The 20,828-nt window shown below is 38.7% G+C and overlaps 1 protein-coding gene across 3 annotated transcripts in view; it reads right to left on the reverse strand.

The window, feature by feature from the left end:
- The window catches only part of KIF3A (kinesin family member 3A), a 68,674-nt gene that overhangs the window by 40,560 nt on the left and 7,286 nt on the right, over nucleotides 1-20,828 (reverse strand). For all 3 annotated transcript variants that reach the window (XM_072400855.1, XM_072400857.1, XM_072400854.1), the window contains 3 exons: nucleotides 16,908-17,013; nucleotides 13,091-13,230; nucleotides 1,960-2,157 (listed from right to left, as the gene is read on the reverse strand). In XM_072400855.1, the coding sequence (XP_072256956.1) occupies nucleotides 1,960-2,157; nucleotides 13,091-13,230; nucleotides 16,908-17,013 (444 nt within the window). The remainder of the gene's footprint in view (nucleotides 1-1,959; nucleotides 2,158-13,090; nucleotides 13,231-16,907; nucleotides 17,014-20,828) is intronic.

Raw genomic sequence — 20,828 nt, forward strand, 5'->3', positions numbered from 1 at the left:
TAAACACCCTGGGGGGACAGTGGAGCAGGACTGTGGACATAACTTTGTTTGGTGACTGCTGTCAATAGAACATCCATGCAGCAAGTTAAAGTCATTTTAAAGTCAAATTTTCGAAATTCTTCAAAAATACTTGTTCAGGGTTGGCGTTCCACAAGAAAGGCAGCCAAGGAGCTAGGCATTTTTCTTTTTATTTAAGAGTTTAGCTTGGCAGCTCTCATATTTATCTTGTACATGTTTCCTTTTAGTAGTAGTTTATATGCAAGACCTGCCACTGTGTGTTCCCTTTTACTGGGACCAATGACAAGGCCAGATCCACCTGTTAATTTTATTTTTTTTTATTTTTATTTATAAAACATACGACTACCCTCAGCTGAGCCAAAGGGTATACCGTCCATTCATCATCATAAAAACCTTAAAGTTTTATTTTACATAAAGAAAAAAACTCATACATTTTTAAACCTCATTAAAACCCAGTTTTTAAATCAGGATATTCTCCATACATTGCATGAATCTTTGCAGCTGTATTTTGGCTCACATAAAATACCATATGATACCCAGATCAGCTTCTTTCCCAGATCTTTAATCTTCATCATTTTTCTAAATCATACAGGTACTCTAAAAAATTCTATATTTTGCTTCTTTCAATAATTGTTTATTCTTTGCCAACTGACAACATAAATATAGCACTGTTGTTTGTACCGATACCAAGGACTTGCCCCTTGTTTGGAACATTTTGGAGACCCCAGTTCAAAAGAACTTTGTTTGTGGATGTTGTGTTAATGTTTGAACACAAAGTGCTTATCTGCAGTTTTTGCAGGAATATTCCATGTTTGGCAGTAATATGTTTACCTAAATGTTTTGAGACATTGGCCCTGATTTATTTAAGTTTTCCAAGGCTGGAAAGAATACACTTTCATCAGTGAAGCGGAGACGTTGGGCAAACCTAGAATGGATTTCCTAAAATCAAGCTATTTGTTAGCAAATGTGTTCAATCCTGGTCCAGATCCATTCCAGGTTTGCTGGATCACCCAGCTTCACTTATGAAACTGTATTCTCTCCAGCCTTGGAGAACTTTAATAAATTAGGGCCATTATGTGTTAGAAAAAATGTCATGTTTCAGTAAATGGACTCAGAATGATATTATTGGAGAAACCTTAGCAACTTGCAAAGAAGGCTTACAAGAGCTTCCCCAATGTCAGCTAAAAACTATGCTTGCAGTGCTGGGCAGTGCATAATGGGGTGTGGGGAGCAGCCAATCAGTCTGATCAACACAAGCTTACCTTTATCTTAAGTTATCATATAAAAGAATATTAAATCAGATCTAGGTGCTGTCCACCATTTTATGCTATGTAAGCCATTGCCTGTCAACCAAGTTTTTCTCTCTTGTCTAAATGTTGATTATAGTTTGTACAACAGCTTATAAGGCAAGTTAGGCTTTGTATTGTCCCGACTACTACTAACCCATTAACGCAGTAACAGAATACTAACTAAACCAATCAGGATTACCAAAAACTAAATTTATAACAGGAGCATTGACACTGGCAGATTTGCAGATTATATTTACAAAGCTTTATTATAATTATTACTAACTAGTATTTATATGGCACCAACATATAATGCAGCACTTTACAAAGTGCACTGTCATAGCAATAACTGTCCATCAAAGGAGCTCACAATCTAATATGCCTACCATAGTCATATGTCATTAAAACAATCCAAGGCCAAGTTTTTGAGGGAAACTAAATAACATAACTGCTTGTTTTTGGGACGTGGGAGGAAACTAAGCAAACACGAGGAGAACCTGCAAACTCCTTGCAGATAGTGTCCTGGCTGAGATTGGAACCTGTGACCTAGTGCTGCAAAGACCAGAGTGCTAACCTCTGAGTCAATCATGCTTTATTTCTCAATAAAGTATTTCTAGGCCTGTAGTGTGTATAATGACTCACCATCACCACTTACCATCATTGTCTTGGAATTCCCTCCCAGTGAATCCTGCAACAGTCGAGTTAGTTTAGAGTTCCTATATGGCACGTGAGTGCTTTTCCCATCAACCAGTGCAGAGATGACATTACCCAAAGTGGAAAGTGACAAATTAATTTTTGTGGCTTCTTTCAGTCTTTGTCCGGTTGCTCCTGTCTTTGCTTGCCTTTCAGAACCCTAATGAGTTGAAGAAAACTTATGGAGTTTGTAACAAATAATATAACCCTCTTTTAAATCCATTACCTTATTTTTGCTAGGCAAATCAAATAAAAAATCACTAATAACAGACACGTAAGTATATACATAAATACATAAGAATATGAAAAATAAAAACACAGACAAACTGTATTCCTTACGTTGAAACACTATATTAGTAGTGATCATACTGTGTTCTAATACCTATGCAGAAAGAAAATCTACTAGCGCCACCATATCCTTTTTTATCACTGATGCAAAAACCAGAACCAGAAGATTTATTTGACTGTAGACAGTGTATATATATATATATATATATATATATATATATATATATATATATATATACACACACACACACACACACACACACACAAGCTCCTAGTTATTTATGCCATATTTATCCAGTAACCCCTGCTTTTCTTATAGTGTTCTACCTGCCCCCTATAGTTTGTTCCAACTTTCTAATGCCTGGCTTGTTAGAATGTACAATTTTTCCATTTATTTTGTATTATGCCCCACCAGTTCGGTGCGGTGTATTTTAATCCAACTCCCTAGAGTTCCATGTTTAATAGTGTAATCCCTTGTAGTAGTGTAATATTGTGATCAATGTGGCTTAACAAATTAGGCTTAGTTCACATTAGCAGTAAAAAAATGCCCCTCCTGAGTGACTATTTGGCAGTTGCTAGGCACCTGGGATTGGTAACCGGTGAAAACTGCTGGGTACCTGTAAATGGTAACAGGCGGCAAGTGGTAGGCTTTTCAGGTCTAGCAGTTTTTCAAGAAGCAGTGGTTCCTGGCGAGAGGTGAGAAGTGAGGGGTAAACGCAGCAAATGCAACCTAACTACCAATGTGAATTCAGCCTACCTTCAGATGTCACCTCCTAAGCGCTATACCTAGGTAACACAAAGAGCATCATGCATGTTATCACAGATGGAGGCAGGACAGCCAGTGCCCTCCTCTCATCGTTGCCAAGAACAAAAACTGCCTGTGAAATTTATCCACCCGCAGTATGACAGCTGTGTGTGTAAAGTCTGCTTGTCGGATTCTGCAGCCTAACCACTCATTGTGTTCAATCCTTTAGATCTCCCAAATTTTTGGTTGTAATTACCTACAGTTTTTAGGGTACACAGGGGACTCTCATAGCTACTAATAACCAACATTTCTTTTTTTCAATTTCAAGAATTTCAAAATATGGGGATCACAAGTTTAAAAACTTGTGGAAATTGAACATTTGGGTTGCTGTTTTATAAGAAAGTGCACCTAGGAGCCCAAAATACATATTAAGGACCCCCAGGGCCACTTACATAGCAAAAAGTATTGGGGTGGGCCCCCTAAATATTTTACCTATCTTTTACCAAACTATAATCGTAATACTTTGCTGCTGTTCTTTAAATCACAATTTATCTGGAATGGGGAGGTGCAGGAAACTGAAAATGTAGGTGCAAGTGTGGAACAGATGTATAAACCCCTAAAATTTCATTAGCATGGCATCATTAGAACATAAAAACCTCTGCCCATCAAACTGTCCGCTTCCCTACCTTGAACCCTAATTTCTCCAGAACAGAGAGGTGCAGATAAACAAAAACATAGGTGCAAGTGTGGGACACTTGTGGCCAACACCCTCAAACTTTCATCACCGTGGCATCATTACATCAAGTCTGCCCATCAAAACACGCTGTCCTGTTACCCATGACTTACCGTACCAGTACCTGAACCCAAATTTTGTTTTGATGGGCAGCGTTTTTTTTATGTTCCAATGATGCCATTGTGATAAAAACTTTAGGGGGTGTTATCCACAGATGTTCACCACACATTTTCAGTTTCCTACACTATCCCATTCCAGAGAAATTGGGTTTCCAGTGTTAAAAGTGCGCAGTAATGTGTAATAGGGCAGTGTATTTGCCATAGTAATGAAATTTTAGTGGGGGGGGGGGGGGTTTTCAAAAGGTGTCCCCCCCCCCTACATTTTCGGCTTTGTACACCCCACCATTCTAAGGGAAATTGAGGTTCAAAGAAGAGAAGTAGACGGGGTAACATAATATGACAGTTCTAGATTTGTGAGAGATAAGTATAAATTTAGAGGCCCTTCCCCAATGCTCCTTTCTATGTAAGTGTCCCCAATTTGCATTTTTAATTCAGGACTCCAAGGCACACTTGCTTTTAATACTGCAACTCCAGTGTTGTATTTTCACAATTCTGATCCCCATATCATATCAATTTGTAAAAGCTGGGGTGTTGAAATTGTGAATGGTGCTAACTTTAAGTGTTCCCTGTGCACCCTGAAAATTACAAGTCATTATGACATACCTTTTAGGGGATAAGAAGGTTTATACATATATGATAAATGCAATTAGGACAGATGTTTGTCTCAACATATTATTAGGCAGCGTGGTGTCAGTTAAAATAAAATCCCCACTGAGGTAACCACAAAGCAAACAAACAAAAACAAAAACTATAAATCCCAGACATTCAATAACTTTTGGAGCAAGCTGTGCTTTGATATGCAAAAAGAAACAACTGCAGAGTTTGTCTTGGTCTTTAAAGAGGTTGCAGAAGAGCTCACCCCCCAAGATCACCCACATCAGCTTTGTTTAGTAAAAGATTTCTTCTGCAAGTAATGCTAGCTGACCCCCTCCCACCCTCAGTCCTGCACAGGAGCCTGTACATTCATTAGCAGAGTCCATATTCAAGTCTCCTAAACAGTGAAAAAACAAATTGTTAGCAGGGCCACTCGTTAGCCGAGGTGTGTGTGTGTCCCCTTAGCGGTGTTTTTCATATCACTAAAACTTTAGATCAGATTGGATGTGTAAAAATAATCCTTTGTGCACAGCACCATCTGTTCTACATACAGGGGCAGTGCCAGTTGTTAGAGGCCCTCTATTACCCCAATCAGCATGAATGCACTAAGAAAATGGCACCTGCAATTAGGACATACTAAGACATTCAAATAACTCTTAAGATTACACTTTAAATTCAATGTTTGTGTTGATGGAAATTTAAAGATTCAGTTTAAACCAAAAAAATAGTAAACCCATTAATCGGCACTACTGCTGGAGCATGCATGTTTGCAGAGAGCAGTGCACAGCAAATAATGCAGTTTGTAACTGCAGCTTTGTGGTGCTGTCTGCAAACAGCCAAATGCAGCCCTGTGCATGCAAAGCATTGACAAAAGAGGTTAAAATGTCCATATCTGCACCCGTTTTCACAGAAAGTAACCTTTAAGTATTTTTCCATTAAATTCTGGGTTTGAATTGTCCAGGTTTGTGACAGGTTTATTTTTAAGTCAATTTTATACCGTAAACTAATACCACAGGAGAACTAGTTACAAAACTCAGTGGCAATGTAATTTCCCCTCCTAAGGAAAAAACAAAACATATGTAATGTAATTGGCTTTCATGGCACGAAAATCAAAATGACTGTCATCTAGATATAGGTAAACATTACCAACTACCACATTAACCATAAGAACACTGGTCAAGAAGATACTTTTACAACAAATTTATTGTGATGATTTGAGAGGAATTACTACACTATCTACCGTATTTTTTGCCGTATAAGACGCACTTTTTCTTCCCCAAAACTGGGGGGGAAAAGTTGGTGCGTCTTATACGACAAATACCGTGTTTCCCTGATTTTTTATAAAATAATTAAAATAAGATACTCACCCGATACCCGATCCTGTGTGTGTCTTCTCGATGCTGGCTGCAGTGTGTGTCTCCTCCTGGCTGCAGTGCAGAGTGAAAGAAGCCGGCACACGCGCCCCCGCGATTCTGAACCAGGAAGCACGCTGCTGATCCCTGCCCTAACGGAGTTACCCGGCCGTACAGTGGAAAAAAAGGTAAGTGTCGTATCTATTGTGTGTACAATATCTACGAACGATCGTGTCGTTACCTCTATGTGCAGGATCGGTGCTATACGATCGTTCGTGTATATCGTGCATGAACGTTCGTCGTTCGTTTTCCAACGATAATAATTGGAAGTGTGTACGTAGCTTAATTGTTCAGCTTGAGAAATACCCAGATAACTGGCAGCTGCCTGACCTCATGGTGGTATTCAGATGATGATTTTGACAACAGGGTAACATAACAGAACCCCTAAAGTAGCTACTGGGGAGATTCACCCTTCTCACTGGCGGAGAAGGTGATGTGTGAAGTTACAGTTACAAAAGAGGGGAGATATCTCCCATAGTGATAAACCTATTTCAGTCACTACTGGAAATATTTTATTAATGTAATAATTCTTACAAGCTCACAAACATTTTTCTATAAAAGTAAAAAAAAAAAAAAACATATGGAGAGAAGGGCAAGACCAATTCTGGAATTACCCTCAATGTTAAGAGATTTTTTTGTTTGTTTTTTTTTTTAACAAATAAATCCTAGTATTTTTGTAAGTCCTAGTCGTCTAATTATCTGGCTCTTACTGCTGACGTTTGTAGTCACTTACAAGTAACACATATGTAGACTGGACAAGATAGAAATGCTTTGCATACATTTTCCCAGTTGGTAACAAGAGTACTAAAGAAAGAAGGTAAGAACTACTAGCCAGACAGCTGGTTTTCTAAAAAGGAGAGGTCAGCAATGGCAAACTTCCCCCTTCTCACATAAATGTTGTCCTTAAAAGGGATATTAGGATGTCATAAATATACTATTACTAGTTGATAACCCGGCATTGCTCAGATATTTATTTATTGCAATCTTATAATATACAGGAAAAGGAGTCAAATAAAGCTGTAGTGATTTTCTCGTCTACGGTGTCGTTTAATTTTTTTGCCTTTGATTGCACTCGGCCAATTGCCTTACGTTTTCTCAAAGGCATTACAGGCCAGAAATTTGTAAAAGAATCCAAAGAAAAGTATGTAAAAATATAAGCAAAAGGAACACTGTCACTGAGCAATACATACACACATGCAAATGTACCTCTGACATATACCACAGTGCTGCACAAAGGACAGTGGTGTACTCACATGAGTCGGTTTCATATGTCTAGCAATTTTGGTTGAAATGTCTCGATGCGTTTCCGAGTGATGGTGGAACATAGCAAGTTTGGTTGAAATGTCTTCATGCGTTTCCTAGTGATGACATATACACATACATACAAATATAGCTCTGACATATAGCACAGAGCTGTACAAAGATGACCGGTGCACTCACATGAGTCTCAGTCATAAGTATAGCAAGTTTGGTTGAAATGTCTACACAGACAACATGCGGTCAATGGAGCTCTCCATGCAGGTGGCAAAATCTTCAGTTTAGTACATCACGAGAAAGAAATAAAGCACTGGTGACCTCAGCAACACCAAAAAACCTGGACGTCCAAGGAAGACAACAGTGAAGGATGATCGCAGAATCATTTCCATGGTGAAGAGAAACCTCTTCACAACAGCCAACCAAGTGAACAACACTCTCCAGGAAGTAGGTGTATCGATATCCTAGTCTACCATAAACAGAAGACTGCATGAAAGTAAATAAACAGGGTGCAAGCCACTCATAGGCCTCAAGAATAGAAAGGCTAGATTGGACTTTGCCTAAAAACATCTAAAAAAGCCAGCACAGTTCTGGAAAAACATTCTTTGGACAGATGAAACCAGGATCAACCTTTACTAGAATGATGGCAAGAAAAAGTATGGAGAAGGCGTGGAACAGCTCATGATCCAAAGCACACATCTCATCTGTAAAACATGGTGGAGGCAGTGTGATGGATTGGGCATGCATGGCTGCCAGTGGCACTGGGACACTAGTGTTTATCGATGATGTGACACAGGACAGAAGCAGCTGAATAATTTCTGAGATGTTCAGAGACATACTGTCTGCTCAAATCCAGCTAAATGTAGTCAAATTGATTTGGAGGAGTTTTATAATACAGATGGACAATGACCCAAAACATACAACCAAAGCAACCCAGGAGTTTATTAAAGCAAAGAAGTGGAATATTCTTGAATGGCCAAGTCAGTCACCTGATCTGAACCCAATTGAGCATGCATTTCACTTGTTGAAGACTAAACTTGGGACAGAAAGGCCCACAAACAAACAGCACCTGAAAGCCGCTGCAGTAATGGCCTGGCAGAGCATTAAAAAGGAGGAAACCCAGCATCTGGTGATGTGCATGAGTTCAAGACTACAGGCTGTCATTGCCAGGAAAAGGTTTTCAACCAAGTATTAGAAATGAACATTTTATTTTCAGCTTTTTAAATTTGTCCAATTACTTTTGAGCCCCTGAAATTAAGTGATTGTGTTAAAAAAAAGGCTATAGTTCCCCACATTTTTTGCAATCTTTTTGTTCAACCCACTGAATTAAAGCTGAAAGTCAGCAGTTCAACTGCATTTGAGTTGTTTTATTCAAAATTAATAGTGGTAATGTACGGAACCAAAATTAGAAAAAAGTTGTCTGTCCAACAATTTATGGACCTAACTGTAGATTTATATAGCTCTGACATATACCATGGTGCTGTACAATGAAACACTGAGCTAGACCTATCAGTCTCTGTAGCTGACACTCTAATGTCCCCCCCCCCCCCCCCAACACAGTCACACACTATTATACATTTATATACCTCTGACATATACCACAGCGCTGTACAAAGATCAGTGGTTTCATATGTCTAGCAAGTTTGGTTTAAATGACTCCATGGATTTCCGAGTGATGGTGGAACATAGCAAGTTTGGTTGAAATGTCTCCATGCATTTCCTAGTGATGACATACACACAACCAAATATACCTCTGAAATATAGCACAGCACTGTACAAAGATGACTGGTGCATCTTTCACGTGAGTCTCAGTCATATGTATGGCAAGTTTGGTTGAAATGTCTCTATGCGTTTTCATTTAATGGTGGAACATACACACACACACACACAAATTTATATATATAGATTATAAATACATTTTATATATAAAATATACTGATGACATGAAGATATTTTAAATAAACTGTATGTACTTGCATACAAACCAAGATGAGGTTAAAAAAATGAACCCCCTTTTCTACTCAAGTATAGCTTTTACCCCAGTGGTGGCGAACCTATAGCACACATGCCAGGAGGGGGCACTCAGAGCCCTCTCTGTGGGCAAACACTCCCTACCTCGGCTGGCCTCCCATTGGCTCTGCTATTGTCCCTCTGTCAGCCTGTGCTGGCTAGAGAATTTCCCTTCTCAGTGAGTCATCAGTGGGGGTCAGTGAGGATCTGGATCACAGAGTGGGGATCTGGTTTTGCTCTGTCTTAACTATGGGAAGTACAATATGAAAGCTGAAGAAAGCTACACTTAACAGGGACAGGAGTACCAGTCTGCTATACCCAGTTAGGACCATGTGAACACAAAGCTTGTGGTAGAAGGTGTCTGTTGATTGTAATGGGAGCCCTGTAACTGTGTGTTGCTGTCCACAGTGCTTTAAAAACAATTGTGTGTATTGTGCTGCATTGCTATGCAATTGGCATGTGTTTAGTAAAACTCCACACATTCCTGTAATGTGAGATATAAATAATATGTATTATTATTGCTGTCTGCACACTACTATGAAAATATTGATAATTTTCTGTCTTAGTAACAATATCTTAGTTACCGTAATAAATGAAGGCGTTAAATTCTGCCCAGTGGTGATGGCATCTAACCTAGATGCCTTTAAAAAGGTTCTGGAAAAAAAGTCCATCACATTACTAGCCATGATGGATATGTGCTACCTCCTTATTATAGATGTAGGGCCACTGTAAGATACAGAAGCTGGAATAGATGGGCCATTGGCCTGACCCAGCGTGTTCTTATCAGGTTATCAGTCTTATCAGGTTGTTGCTCATTGCTGGTGTCGGGTTATGGATTAGTTCTGTCAAAGAGATCAATTGATGTGCATTGCATGAATGGCATCCACACCTATTGACATCTGTTTTGTACATCCATCGTTGCATCTCTTTTTTTTATTTGCATTTTTTTTTTTTAGCAGAAATACTGTTAAAGATCGAGTCTAGTGCATGGCAAGTGATGTTAGTCAACAGCTCACCACTGACTTACAAAAGGCAGCCTGTTACTCCATGTACTTGGATGAAAGCACAGATTTAAATAACACTGGGGAACAAATATTTTGTTGACTTCAATTTTTAAGCTTATTTACAATAAAATATGTAGTGTGATAGGCTATTCATTAACACAAAAGACAGTGTCAGAGGTTGTGCTGCTCTACATAGTGAGTAAGCAAAACTTATTTTTCTACTTACACACGTAATTCATTTCTTTCAGAATATGTCTGGTTCTGTGGTTTCCTGTCATTCTTACTGATTTTACACTACACTTCAATGTGCTGAACAAAGAACTACAAGGTGTAGGTGTAACAAGGTGGAAGTGTTTGTGGGACTACAAGTGTCAGGAATGGTTAAAGAATGACACACAACACTCGGGCACTGCTTAATTAAAAGATAGTACTTATCTTTATTGGATGGACAATGGTCCAAAACAGCAACAGTTCCATCAGCAAGATCACATGACTTGGTTACCCCAGGGAGTGCCCATTTCCATATTATCTAACTGGGAAGAATCAGGCAGGGAAAAGCTGGCATTTCTTTACGCGCATCTAGAAAATGTCAGCGTCAGCACTCAATTCTATGATATCTGGAGTTAACAATTATACACTGATCTCAGCCAATCGACTCGTTACATGACCATTGATAGCTCATTTTGAACAAAACAACTTGTTACATTATGTGAAAAAAAAAAACTGTTAGTATGACAATATAGTTTGTATATTACCAGCTGCTTTCTTTCTCATGACCCATCAGGGCATACCAGCCATAACTTTCTTCCTATCAGGTCACTCCCACCCCAACAAGTATGGGAAGGAGGACACAAGGGCACAGAACAGACAGTTTACACAAATCGACAACACATGTATTCATTATTCCATGTTTTTTAAATTTGACTTGCTAAATAGATTACCTTTTAGGTGGCTCCCCAGTGGAATAATCAGAAAGCCCCACCATTTCTGCTACAGTAGGGAAAACCGCAAAAAGGAGGTTTTAGGATATCAAAACAATTGAGATAAAAAAAAACTGCATGTTTTTGAAGGAAAACTTGAAAGTGGGCTGCTGAATTTTCTAGCATTGTACGAGCTGCAAAGGTGAATTTTAGTAACAGATTTTTATAGATCGGTAAGATGGAGACAACCCTGTGTTTTCTTTTCAGATAAAGTTAAAATTGAAGAACTTGAACAATCCAGCTTACACTAGTTAGATTTAGGAAATCTGGAAACGGAGCTTTTCGAATTTCAAGAAAGGTCTATCTTCAAAAATAAATTCTAAGACTTGTGTGAAACATTTGAGAAGATAGAAGGGATGACAAATGACAGCACAGTTAATTCTGAAATAGAAACACCTGAAGTGTGGAATTCTCTGCCAAATAATTTTAGGTCAATGACAGCACTTGGGATTGCTTTCCTTACTTTGTTTGGATCATCTTATGCTTGGAGCAGCTTTGAATTATATCAAATCTAACAGCAGAAACAGAGTAATAGATGACCTGAGTGTTGCATGTGTTGCCCTCAAACTTACTAAGAGCCAAGGTTAGACAAATTATCAGCATGCACACAAAAGCAAAAAGCACATTAACTGTTCAAACGCATGCCAAATGCAAACTTTTACCTTTCAATAAAAAGTTGTTTGTATCATTGAAAGCTGTTATTGTATTTTTCTTTTGGGACAAAAGAAGTTAATGTATGAGTTGATTTCAATCAGGTTAAATTGCTGTGTTGGCCCTTTGCAATAAATAAGTGGGTTTTGGGTTGCAGTTTAGGAACCCAGTCTCTAAAAAGATTTGCCATCACAGTTATAACCTGTCCTGGAACAGCTGCAATTTGTCTGTCTCAGGCAATGGTGTTTGACAGATAAGCTATTAGAGTTGGTTACACACTTACATAATGATATGGCACCATCTACTGGTGGCCAAAATGCACAAGATAATTTAAAGTGGAACAAGAGCTCTACTTTAAATACGGAGATTGGGCATGTCATTTCAACGCAGAAAAGAAACGGATATCTTTCTTCATCTGTCAAAGAAAACAATGAACTGCGCATGCACATCCCTTTTTCTCCTGCAGCTGCCAATACTAAGTGAACTCCCACACACATGCATGGGAGTTACATCGTCCAGGTCAAATTAGGATGGCCAAAGACATCAACTCCAGAAAGAGAAGAAGATAGCAGCATCCATTCAAGAAAAAGTAAGCACAATTTAAAAAATTACCATTGAGCAAACCAATTCAAAAGGACTAAATTAATTACTTTATTCTGCATTAGGGGAATAAAAATATATAGATCGAGCTCATGCAAATTTTTTTGCATATTTCAAATTTTGTTTCCGCTAAACTCATTTCCCCATGTTTACTAGGCTACCTGTAACAGCTTTGCTGTTGTCTGTGTAAACACATGCAGCTGAGTGAATCAGAAGAGTGAGTCATTCAACCTACCCCATCTATAGGACTCCATATGTATTTTCAGTTAGAGGAACTACTGCAGTTTTTCTACTGATACTTTCTGAAAACCCAGACTTTTCTCCAAAACCATGCGTCACATGTGCACAATGTCATAAAAAAATAATCTCCTAAAAATAAAGTTGCCCCTAAAAGGTGACCATCTCCTTCAGCTAAGGGATAGTGATGGGGTGTGTTAAAGGAATCTATAGTAAAATGGACATCTTCATATTCCATACCTTCTAACCTTTCCTAGGAGTACTACCCTTCCTGTATATTATTGTGACCAAGAAACCTAAAATTACAGATTTTACCCATTGTACTAGTTGATGGTACATTTACCAACTAAACAATAAATGTTTGTTTTCCACTCTATTGATTTTTAATAGAAATCTAGATCAAATTGAGATTGCATTTAGCACATATAAATAGATAAAAAGATTGAAGGGGAAAATAAAATCTTACCGCAAGATCTACTAAATGCAGTTTTCCCATTCTTACATGCATATTGCCATCAGCTCCCTTCTCACTGCATTCTATAGTGATAGTAAATATGGCATGGGAACGAGAACTGTGTTCATTCATGTTAGTGGCTCCAACAGACCCTGAAGTTATAAAAGCAATATACAAAATATGAAATATAATTTACTAAGGACCAGGTTATTTATCTATATTGCAGACCTTGTTTTGTGTACTGCGACCAAACACAATGCACAGATGTAAACATTATGTACAGTAAAATGCACTGAGTTTTATAAAAATAAAGTAGAACCTATTTTTTGTATACTAGGAGGTACAATAAAAAGGAAACAGAAGGCTGATCTGTGTGAGACACCTTTGAACACAGTCAAGAACTGGACATTTACACAGACTTACATTATTACTGTGTCATCTCTAAACAGGCATCTCAGTCTAGAAAATTAGCTCTGACCATAGAAAATACTAATAAAAGATGGTCTATTCAGAAATTAATTTAATGGAAATGTAGCAAGCAAAAGGGGGTTTTCACGATTATTACACAGGAAACTCATACTTGCATTTTCTAATAAGGGTCACTTTATATAGTTAGTTTAAAAGTCAGTATAGAGAAAAAATGGAAAGAAAAGATGGGGCTTTTGGCCTTGGTTTCAAACAAAGAATTATGTATTTGTAAAAGTTTTCATACATAGTTAATAGCAGCAATAAAGTAATTTACCCTGCCCATTAAACATCATGGGCGAGGGCTACCCGTACTATACATAGATGTGCTAGTGGTCAATGTAAAACCGTTGAATCTTATTAACCTGATGGGTTTCGCCACTGTGGGCTTCTTTAGGGGTTTGTAATGTCGACTTTTACGGTCCAGATTATAGGTACAGTATAGTAACATAGTCAGATTTCATATACAGGTATGCATATATCCACATCTGTGTGATATATGTGGGAACATATCAAAGCATCGGTAAGTTATACATCACGGTAAATACTGAAACAATAACAAGAAGTAAAATAAAAACAATAAGATGTACAGGAAAGTATTATTGTTATCTGTGCAGAGAACTGTGTGATCAAGATAAAAGCATGTATGTGCCTGTGCAAGTACACACATACACATACATGTGCATAGATATACATATGGGGAGTTGTACATATAAATCACTTGTAAATACATCCATTATTGAGTATTAGTGCATTTTTTCATATATGTTAATGTTGAGTTATTGTGTGTGCGGTTAGCTTAATCTATATAAGTGCACTTTCAAGGTGGTTTACATACCTTAGCTATACTTAGTAGGTTAATATTGTGTTAATGTGTAAGTTATCAGAGGAAAAGAAAGGGGATTAGGTCAGAATGGTAGGATAATCCATCAAATCAGTAATAGATATAGCACTTACTTTAAATTGTAATTTAAATTTAAATTAAATTGTCATTTGAAAGGAAGGGGGGGGGGTAGTCGGCTGATGGTACGAGGTGTTAGTCCCGTGCATAAGCCTACAGTCGACTCCAAAGTCGGCCTCCGTCCCCGCAAGTCCAAGTGGCTTCAGGGGCACTCTATAGAAAGATCCCGAATGGAGAAGGAGGGGAAGGGGGGGGAAGGAGGGGATTCCTGGGTGGGAGTTTGAATTAGAGATACAAGGAAGTTAAGTGAGAATACAGAGTCTAAATTGTGGTAGGCAGCATAATGATGTGTGTAAAAAATATACAAGTGGAAAGCGAGAAATATGGGTGTTGTATATGAGTATTGGTTCAAGGAGTATACATCATGTGTCGTACCTAGTCTGGTATAGGTTCCAACTATACATGTATATCAGAAGTTACCCAACACGGTTATAGTAATATATAAGGATAATAATAATATTAATAATGTTTAATTAAGTCTTAATATACTTAATAGGTTGTAGTTAACATAAACATACATGATTGTGGTAACCTATAAAAAGAATATTGAGTTTAAAGGTAGAAATTCAAGTACAAGTTACAGTCAATCATTTTTCAACCTATGGTTATAGTACAACATAGGAAGTCCAATATTAGTAAAAAGAGATTATATAATCATACATAAATGTTTTCAAAAAAAGGTACACATAACAGTAAAAAAATATTAATGATTCTATGATTCGTTCACCAAGTCCAAAAATACATTGTTTTGTATCAATAGGAAGATAGGATGAATATTATATTATCATCTAGAAGGCTTTAAAGAAAGGGTTTAAAACTCCGTGTGTCATTTAGGCCAGGTGGTTGTGTGGCTTTTAGGATGGTAATCCATTTAGATTCCAGCTGTAAGCCACTTGGACTTGTGGGGACGGGAGGCCGACTTTCGAGTTGACTGTAAGCTTATGCACGGGACTAACACCTCGTTCCGTCAGCTGACTACCCCCACCCCCCGTATGATCCATCCCTATTTGGCGGATCACCTCAGCCCTAATGGGACGGACCTCCAGAGCATGGTTCTGCCCCTGGTTACGGAGCCCAGATGACGTCACGGGAACTCCCCTTCTTATTCTAGTGCACGGCGCATGCACAAACACTTCCAGGAGTGCACGTGCCGCTCACAGGACGCCTGCCGGCTCTCCTATGCAGCACACGAGAGAGAAATGCAGGTTACCCAACCACAGTGCATATTGCCTTATCACCTCAACCTAGTCCTATCTTAAGACTGGCTACAATATAAAGTAAGTGCTATATCTATTGCTGATTTGATGGATTATCCCATCATTCTGACCTAATCCCCCCCCCCCCCCCCGCCTCTTGTAGGCGTACCAGAAACATAAGGTGCCTCTATCCTACCTGTGAACATATGGTACTACAACCTAGCGATATTTTGAAAGTAAGCCTCATATATTTATGTATAATCTTTCTTTTCCTCTGATAACTTACACATTAACACATTATTAACCTACTAAGTATAGCTAAGGTATGTAAACCACCTTGAAAGTGCACTTATATAGATTAAGCTAACCGCACACACAATAACTCAACATTAACATATATGAAAAAATCCACTAATACTCAAAGTATAGCTAAGGTATGTAAAGTGGACTTATAAAGATTAAGCTAACCACTTCATCTATATGAAGAGATGCACCAATACTCATAATAATGGATGTATTTACAATTGATTTATACGTACAACTCCCCATATGTATATGTATGCACACATATGTGTATGTGTGTACTTGCACAGGCACATACATGCTTTTATCTTGATCACACAGTTCTCTGCACAGATAACAATAATACGTTCCTGTACTTCTTTAATGGTTCAGTATTTACCATGATGTATAACTTACCGATGCTTTTTTATGTTCCTACATATATCACACAGACGTGGATATATGCCTATCTGTATATGAAATCTGACTATGTTACTATACTGTACCTAAGTTGACATTACAAACCCCTGAGGAAGCCCACAGTGGGGAAACGGGTCGGGTTAATAAGAATCAACGGTTTTATATTGAACGCTAGTACATCTATAGTACAGGCAACCCTCACCTATGATGTTTAATGGGCAGGGTATATTACTTCATTGCTGCTATTATCTATGTATGAATATTATTACAAATACATAATTCTTTGTTTGAAACCAAGGCCAAAAGGCCAGTCTTTTCTTTCCGTTTTTTCTCCATACCTGCTATATACTATCTACTATCAATGCTCAAAACACCCATGCTGCCTCCAACACAGGATTTGTAAGAAAGAGGTAAAAACACCTGAATATATACAATTATTGTTATTTTCCACTTTCAGATTAAAAAAAAAAATATATATTTAAGAAATCTTTCTGGGAAGACTTACTATTTTTATGTCCTAAAGTCATAATTCGATCCATGTCATCTGCATTATTTACTACGTAAGCAGATAAATCCTTGATGTAAACTCCCACATCTGGTCTCTCTTTGACCTAAAATGGAGCATTATTAAAACAAAATTAATGATGTCATAATCTAGATGTATTCTTACTTTCTCAAGCACAGATCTTAGTTTGAACAGATTTATTAAACGCACTACCTCTGAGCCCATGCTTTTCTTGCCCACCCTGTGACTAGACAATGGGCCTCATTTATTAAAGCTCTCAAAGACGTGAGAAGATAGACTATCATGGGAGAACCTAGGTGATCCAACAATCCTGGAATGGATTTCTTCAAACCATTTGCTATTAGTTGTCAAATGTTTTAAGTCTTGGACCAGATCTATTCTTTCAGGTTTGCGTGATCACCAAGGTTTTCCCATAATAGTTAATATTCTCCAGTCTTGGAGAGCTTTAAAAAAAATCAGGCCCAATAAAAAGGAGAATCAGGACAGTAAAAAGCTTTTATCTATGTCACTCCCTTTCCATCCGCATGGCCCTCTAAAAGCACACAAAGTTTTTGGCACCTAATACTGCTACTACCACCTTTACCATTCCAGTCCTGCTGTACAGGCACTACAAGAGGCTGATACCAAGTCACATTCAGGTGCTTATAGTGCTTTCATGTATAAAAAAAAAAAAAAAAAAAAAAAAAAAAAAAAACTGTTACACAGATGCAATAATTTGTTTGTTTCATATTTGCCTAGGCTCAAATGACTATAAAAGAAAAAAAGTGCAAATGTGTTGTCTGGTGTCCAATGCTGCCAATGTAACACTGTCAATAAACCTATAGAATATGTGTAAACCATATAAAAAAAAAGCTGGATGTTTTTCTAAAAGCATAGAAAATAACTGGGTAACAAGTCTTTGAAGTAAAAAAAAAAAAAAAAAATTGTACCAGGGTTTTTTTTTTTGCCTTCCTCTGGACCAACTATGTCCATAGGGTTTTATATCCGGGATATGTTTATTTCACTAGTGGTTGAACTTGATAAACCTATGTCTTTTTTCAACCTAATCAACTACGTAACTATGTAACCAGGTGTTAGCGCAAAGCCAGGAAAAGTCTATCCGGAGGGCTGCACTGTAACTCAGGATCAACAAATTCACGATTCAGCGGATGCTTTGAAGAGTGATAAAAGCTCTACCCATACTGACTTCAGGTTGTTCAAAAACTTCAAGCAGCAGATTATGATGCTCGTGTGGAAGTGCGTGAATCACTCCTACATCATTACCAAAATGACCCTAAGCTCTTGGAAAACTTAGACTCGTTGCTGAACCACATCTTTCATCTCCCTGGTCGGGTTAACCGACACAACTGTTGAATTTGGGGAAAATCAAACCCAGCAGAAATTCTTGAGCATGAATGAGACTCTCCCAAGCTGGTGGTTTAGTGTGCAATGTCAGGCACTGGGCTGACTGGACCATTTTTCTTCTTTGATACATTCGGTTACACGACCACTGTTACAGAGGTAAATTACCCGGAGATGCTGCAGGCGTTTGCTTTGCCACAACTTCAGGCAAGGAGTGATAATGTGTTATGTCCACAACATTAAATTTTTATTATTGTTCCAGGAGTGAAGGATGAGGATTCAGTCAGAGATGGTTTGATGAAATACCAGTTGAGAATTGTAGCAGCAGCAGAGGATGTGCTGGAGTCCAGGAGGATAAATCAGTCCAAAGGCAGGAGGTAGAGTTGTAGAGTGTAATAGTATGTAATAAAATGTAATAAAGGCTCCAGGGAAATAAAAGTGAGGATGTTTTGATGGGTTTTCAGAAAGAAACCTGGAACTTTAGGGCCCTGGAGCCAGCCAAGGGAATGAAAGGTTGGGCCCCTTAGCCCAACCCAATCCTGACTGGGTTAATATGGACCTGCACTCCGGTGTGAGTGAGAGAGGTGTGCTCTGCAAGAGACTGACAGAGGAAGTAATCAGCCTGAGGGAAGCCAGGCTGAGAGAGAGCCAGAGTGGATGCCAGGCTGAGAGAGAGCCAGAGTGGATGCCAGGCTGAGAGAGAGCCAGAGCGGGCTGCCCTGTGAGAGAGAGCCCTGAGTATTCCAGAGGAGGAACTGATCAGCAAGAGGCTGAGGGAAGAGGATCAGCCAGTGTTGCAGGAAGGTGGTGATCAGAGAGGCTGAGAAGGAAGCCAGTGGATTCCAGGCATGAGATGGGAGCAGAGCTCCAGGGAAGTCAGAGTCCAAACAACAATACAAAACTGTTGGCATAGTGCATATTAGTGAGTTAGGGCACCAAGTGAGGTAGCCAGTTGCCGAGCCAGGCTTCTACTATTTATTGTTTTGCTAAATAGCTTCTTCTGCAGCCTCTTGTAACTCTTTAATGGCCAAGACAAACTCTGCAGTTGTTTCTTTTTGCATATCAAAGCACAGCTTGCTCCAGAAGTTAATGAACGTTTAGGCTCCAGAAAGTTTTTTTTTTTTTTTTTTTTTGCTGTTTGGGATTAACGCAGTGAGGATTTTATACAGTAACTGACACTGGACAAACATCTGTCCAATTGTACTTATTAAAATAATGTACCTGTTCCTACTTACATACAAATTCAACTTAAGGACAAACCTACAGTTTCTATCTCGTATGTAATCCGGGGACTACCTGTAGTACACCACATCCCATATTTTATAGGAATTTGTGAGAACAATCACTACATAAACAGAGATTGTTGGAAAAGCCCCCATCTACTACATTTAAGGTATTATAAAATACAGAAAATCTAGGGTTTATTTTTATTTTTTGCCGTTTTGTGATTACGGCTGTTTTTTGTCAGTAAAGAATATATGAGCTCCTGAGGAAGCAGACAATCTCTGCATATGCCTTGAGACAAGTGTTCAAGTCTTTTTGTGGACCCTAACAATGTAAATGGGCCACTTGTGCTTTGTTACCACAATGGTCTCACAACAAGCCATCATGGCTTTTTATTATCTTTTACACAAACTTGCCTTGAGGTTTGTGTATATTCACATGCTATAGAACATTATGTGTTTTTTTATAGGGTTTAATATATATATATATATATATATATATATATATATAATAAATTAGCTAGCTCTCTTTTCCTTATTTTTCTGCCACTGTAAAGCAAAAAGCTGTCTTAGGAAAAATACAATTAATGTTTATTGGAAAACTGCACCTCTAAAATTTTTAAAACAAGATTGTCACAAGACAGGACCATTAGGGGGCGCTACGGCTTGCACGGAGGTAGTGTGAGCCCTGAGAGGGGCCAAGGCGCAGAGTCTAAGCAGTAACCAGGTCTTCTCCAGAGCCTCTGATTGTGAGGATGTTTCGCCGCTGGTTGCTGCCAAGTTGCGGTCATTGGGCACACCGAGCTGGGCAAAACACAGTACCAAATCACATAGAATTATAGTAAGGGAAGGCCAGGGTCGAGGTAGGCAGCAAGCAAAAGAGGTCAGGTCACACGCCAAGGGTCAACTGCCAGGGATCCAGGGGACAGACACTAGTGACAAGTGCCACTGCAGGCACAGGAAAGACAGTGGACACTGGAAGCAACAGGAGGCACACGTGACTCAGGGATATTCACAGACAGGAACACTGGAACAGCACAGGGAAGTTGGCCAGGAACCAACAGACTAGACAACGAGGGGTTAATGCAGGAGCTGGACAGAGCAAACACTGAATTAAGCACCAGGTGAACAGAACTAGCTCAACATAACTAGGGGCTTGGCACAATGGAGACACAGTGCACAAACACAGTAAAGTAACACAGAGTAAAGTCTGTGAGATAGCTAAATAGCCAGGGCTGGTCAGGAGGCCATTTTCTGATTGGCCAGCAGATTGGGTGGAATTGATAAAGCTTGGAAACAGAGGCACGCCCAGCGTGCGAACTGCCCACATGTGCAG

Source organism: Pyxicephalus adspersus, chromosome 2 (genome assembly GCF_032062135.1).
Source record: "Pyxicephalus adspersus chromosome 2, UCB_Pads_2.0, whole genome shotgun sequence".
Lineage (NCBI taxonomy): Eukaryota > Metazoa > Chordata > Amphibia > Anura > Pyxicephalidae > Pyxicephalus > Pyxicephalus adspersus.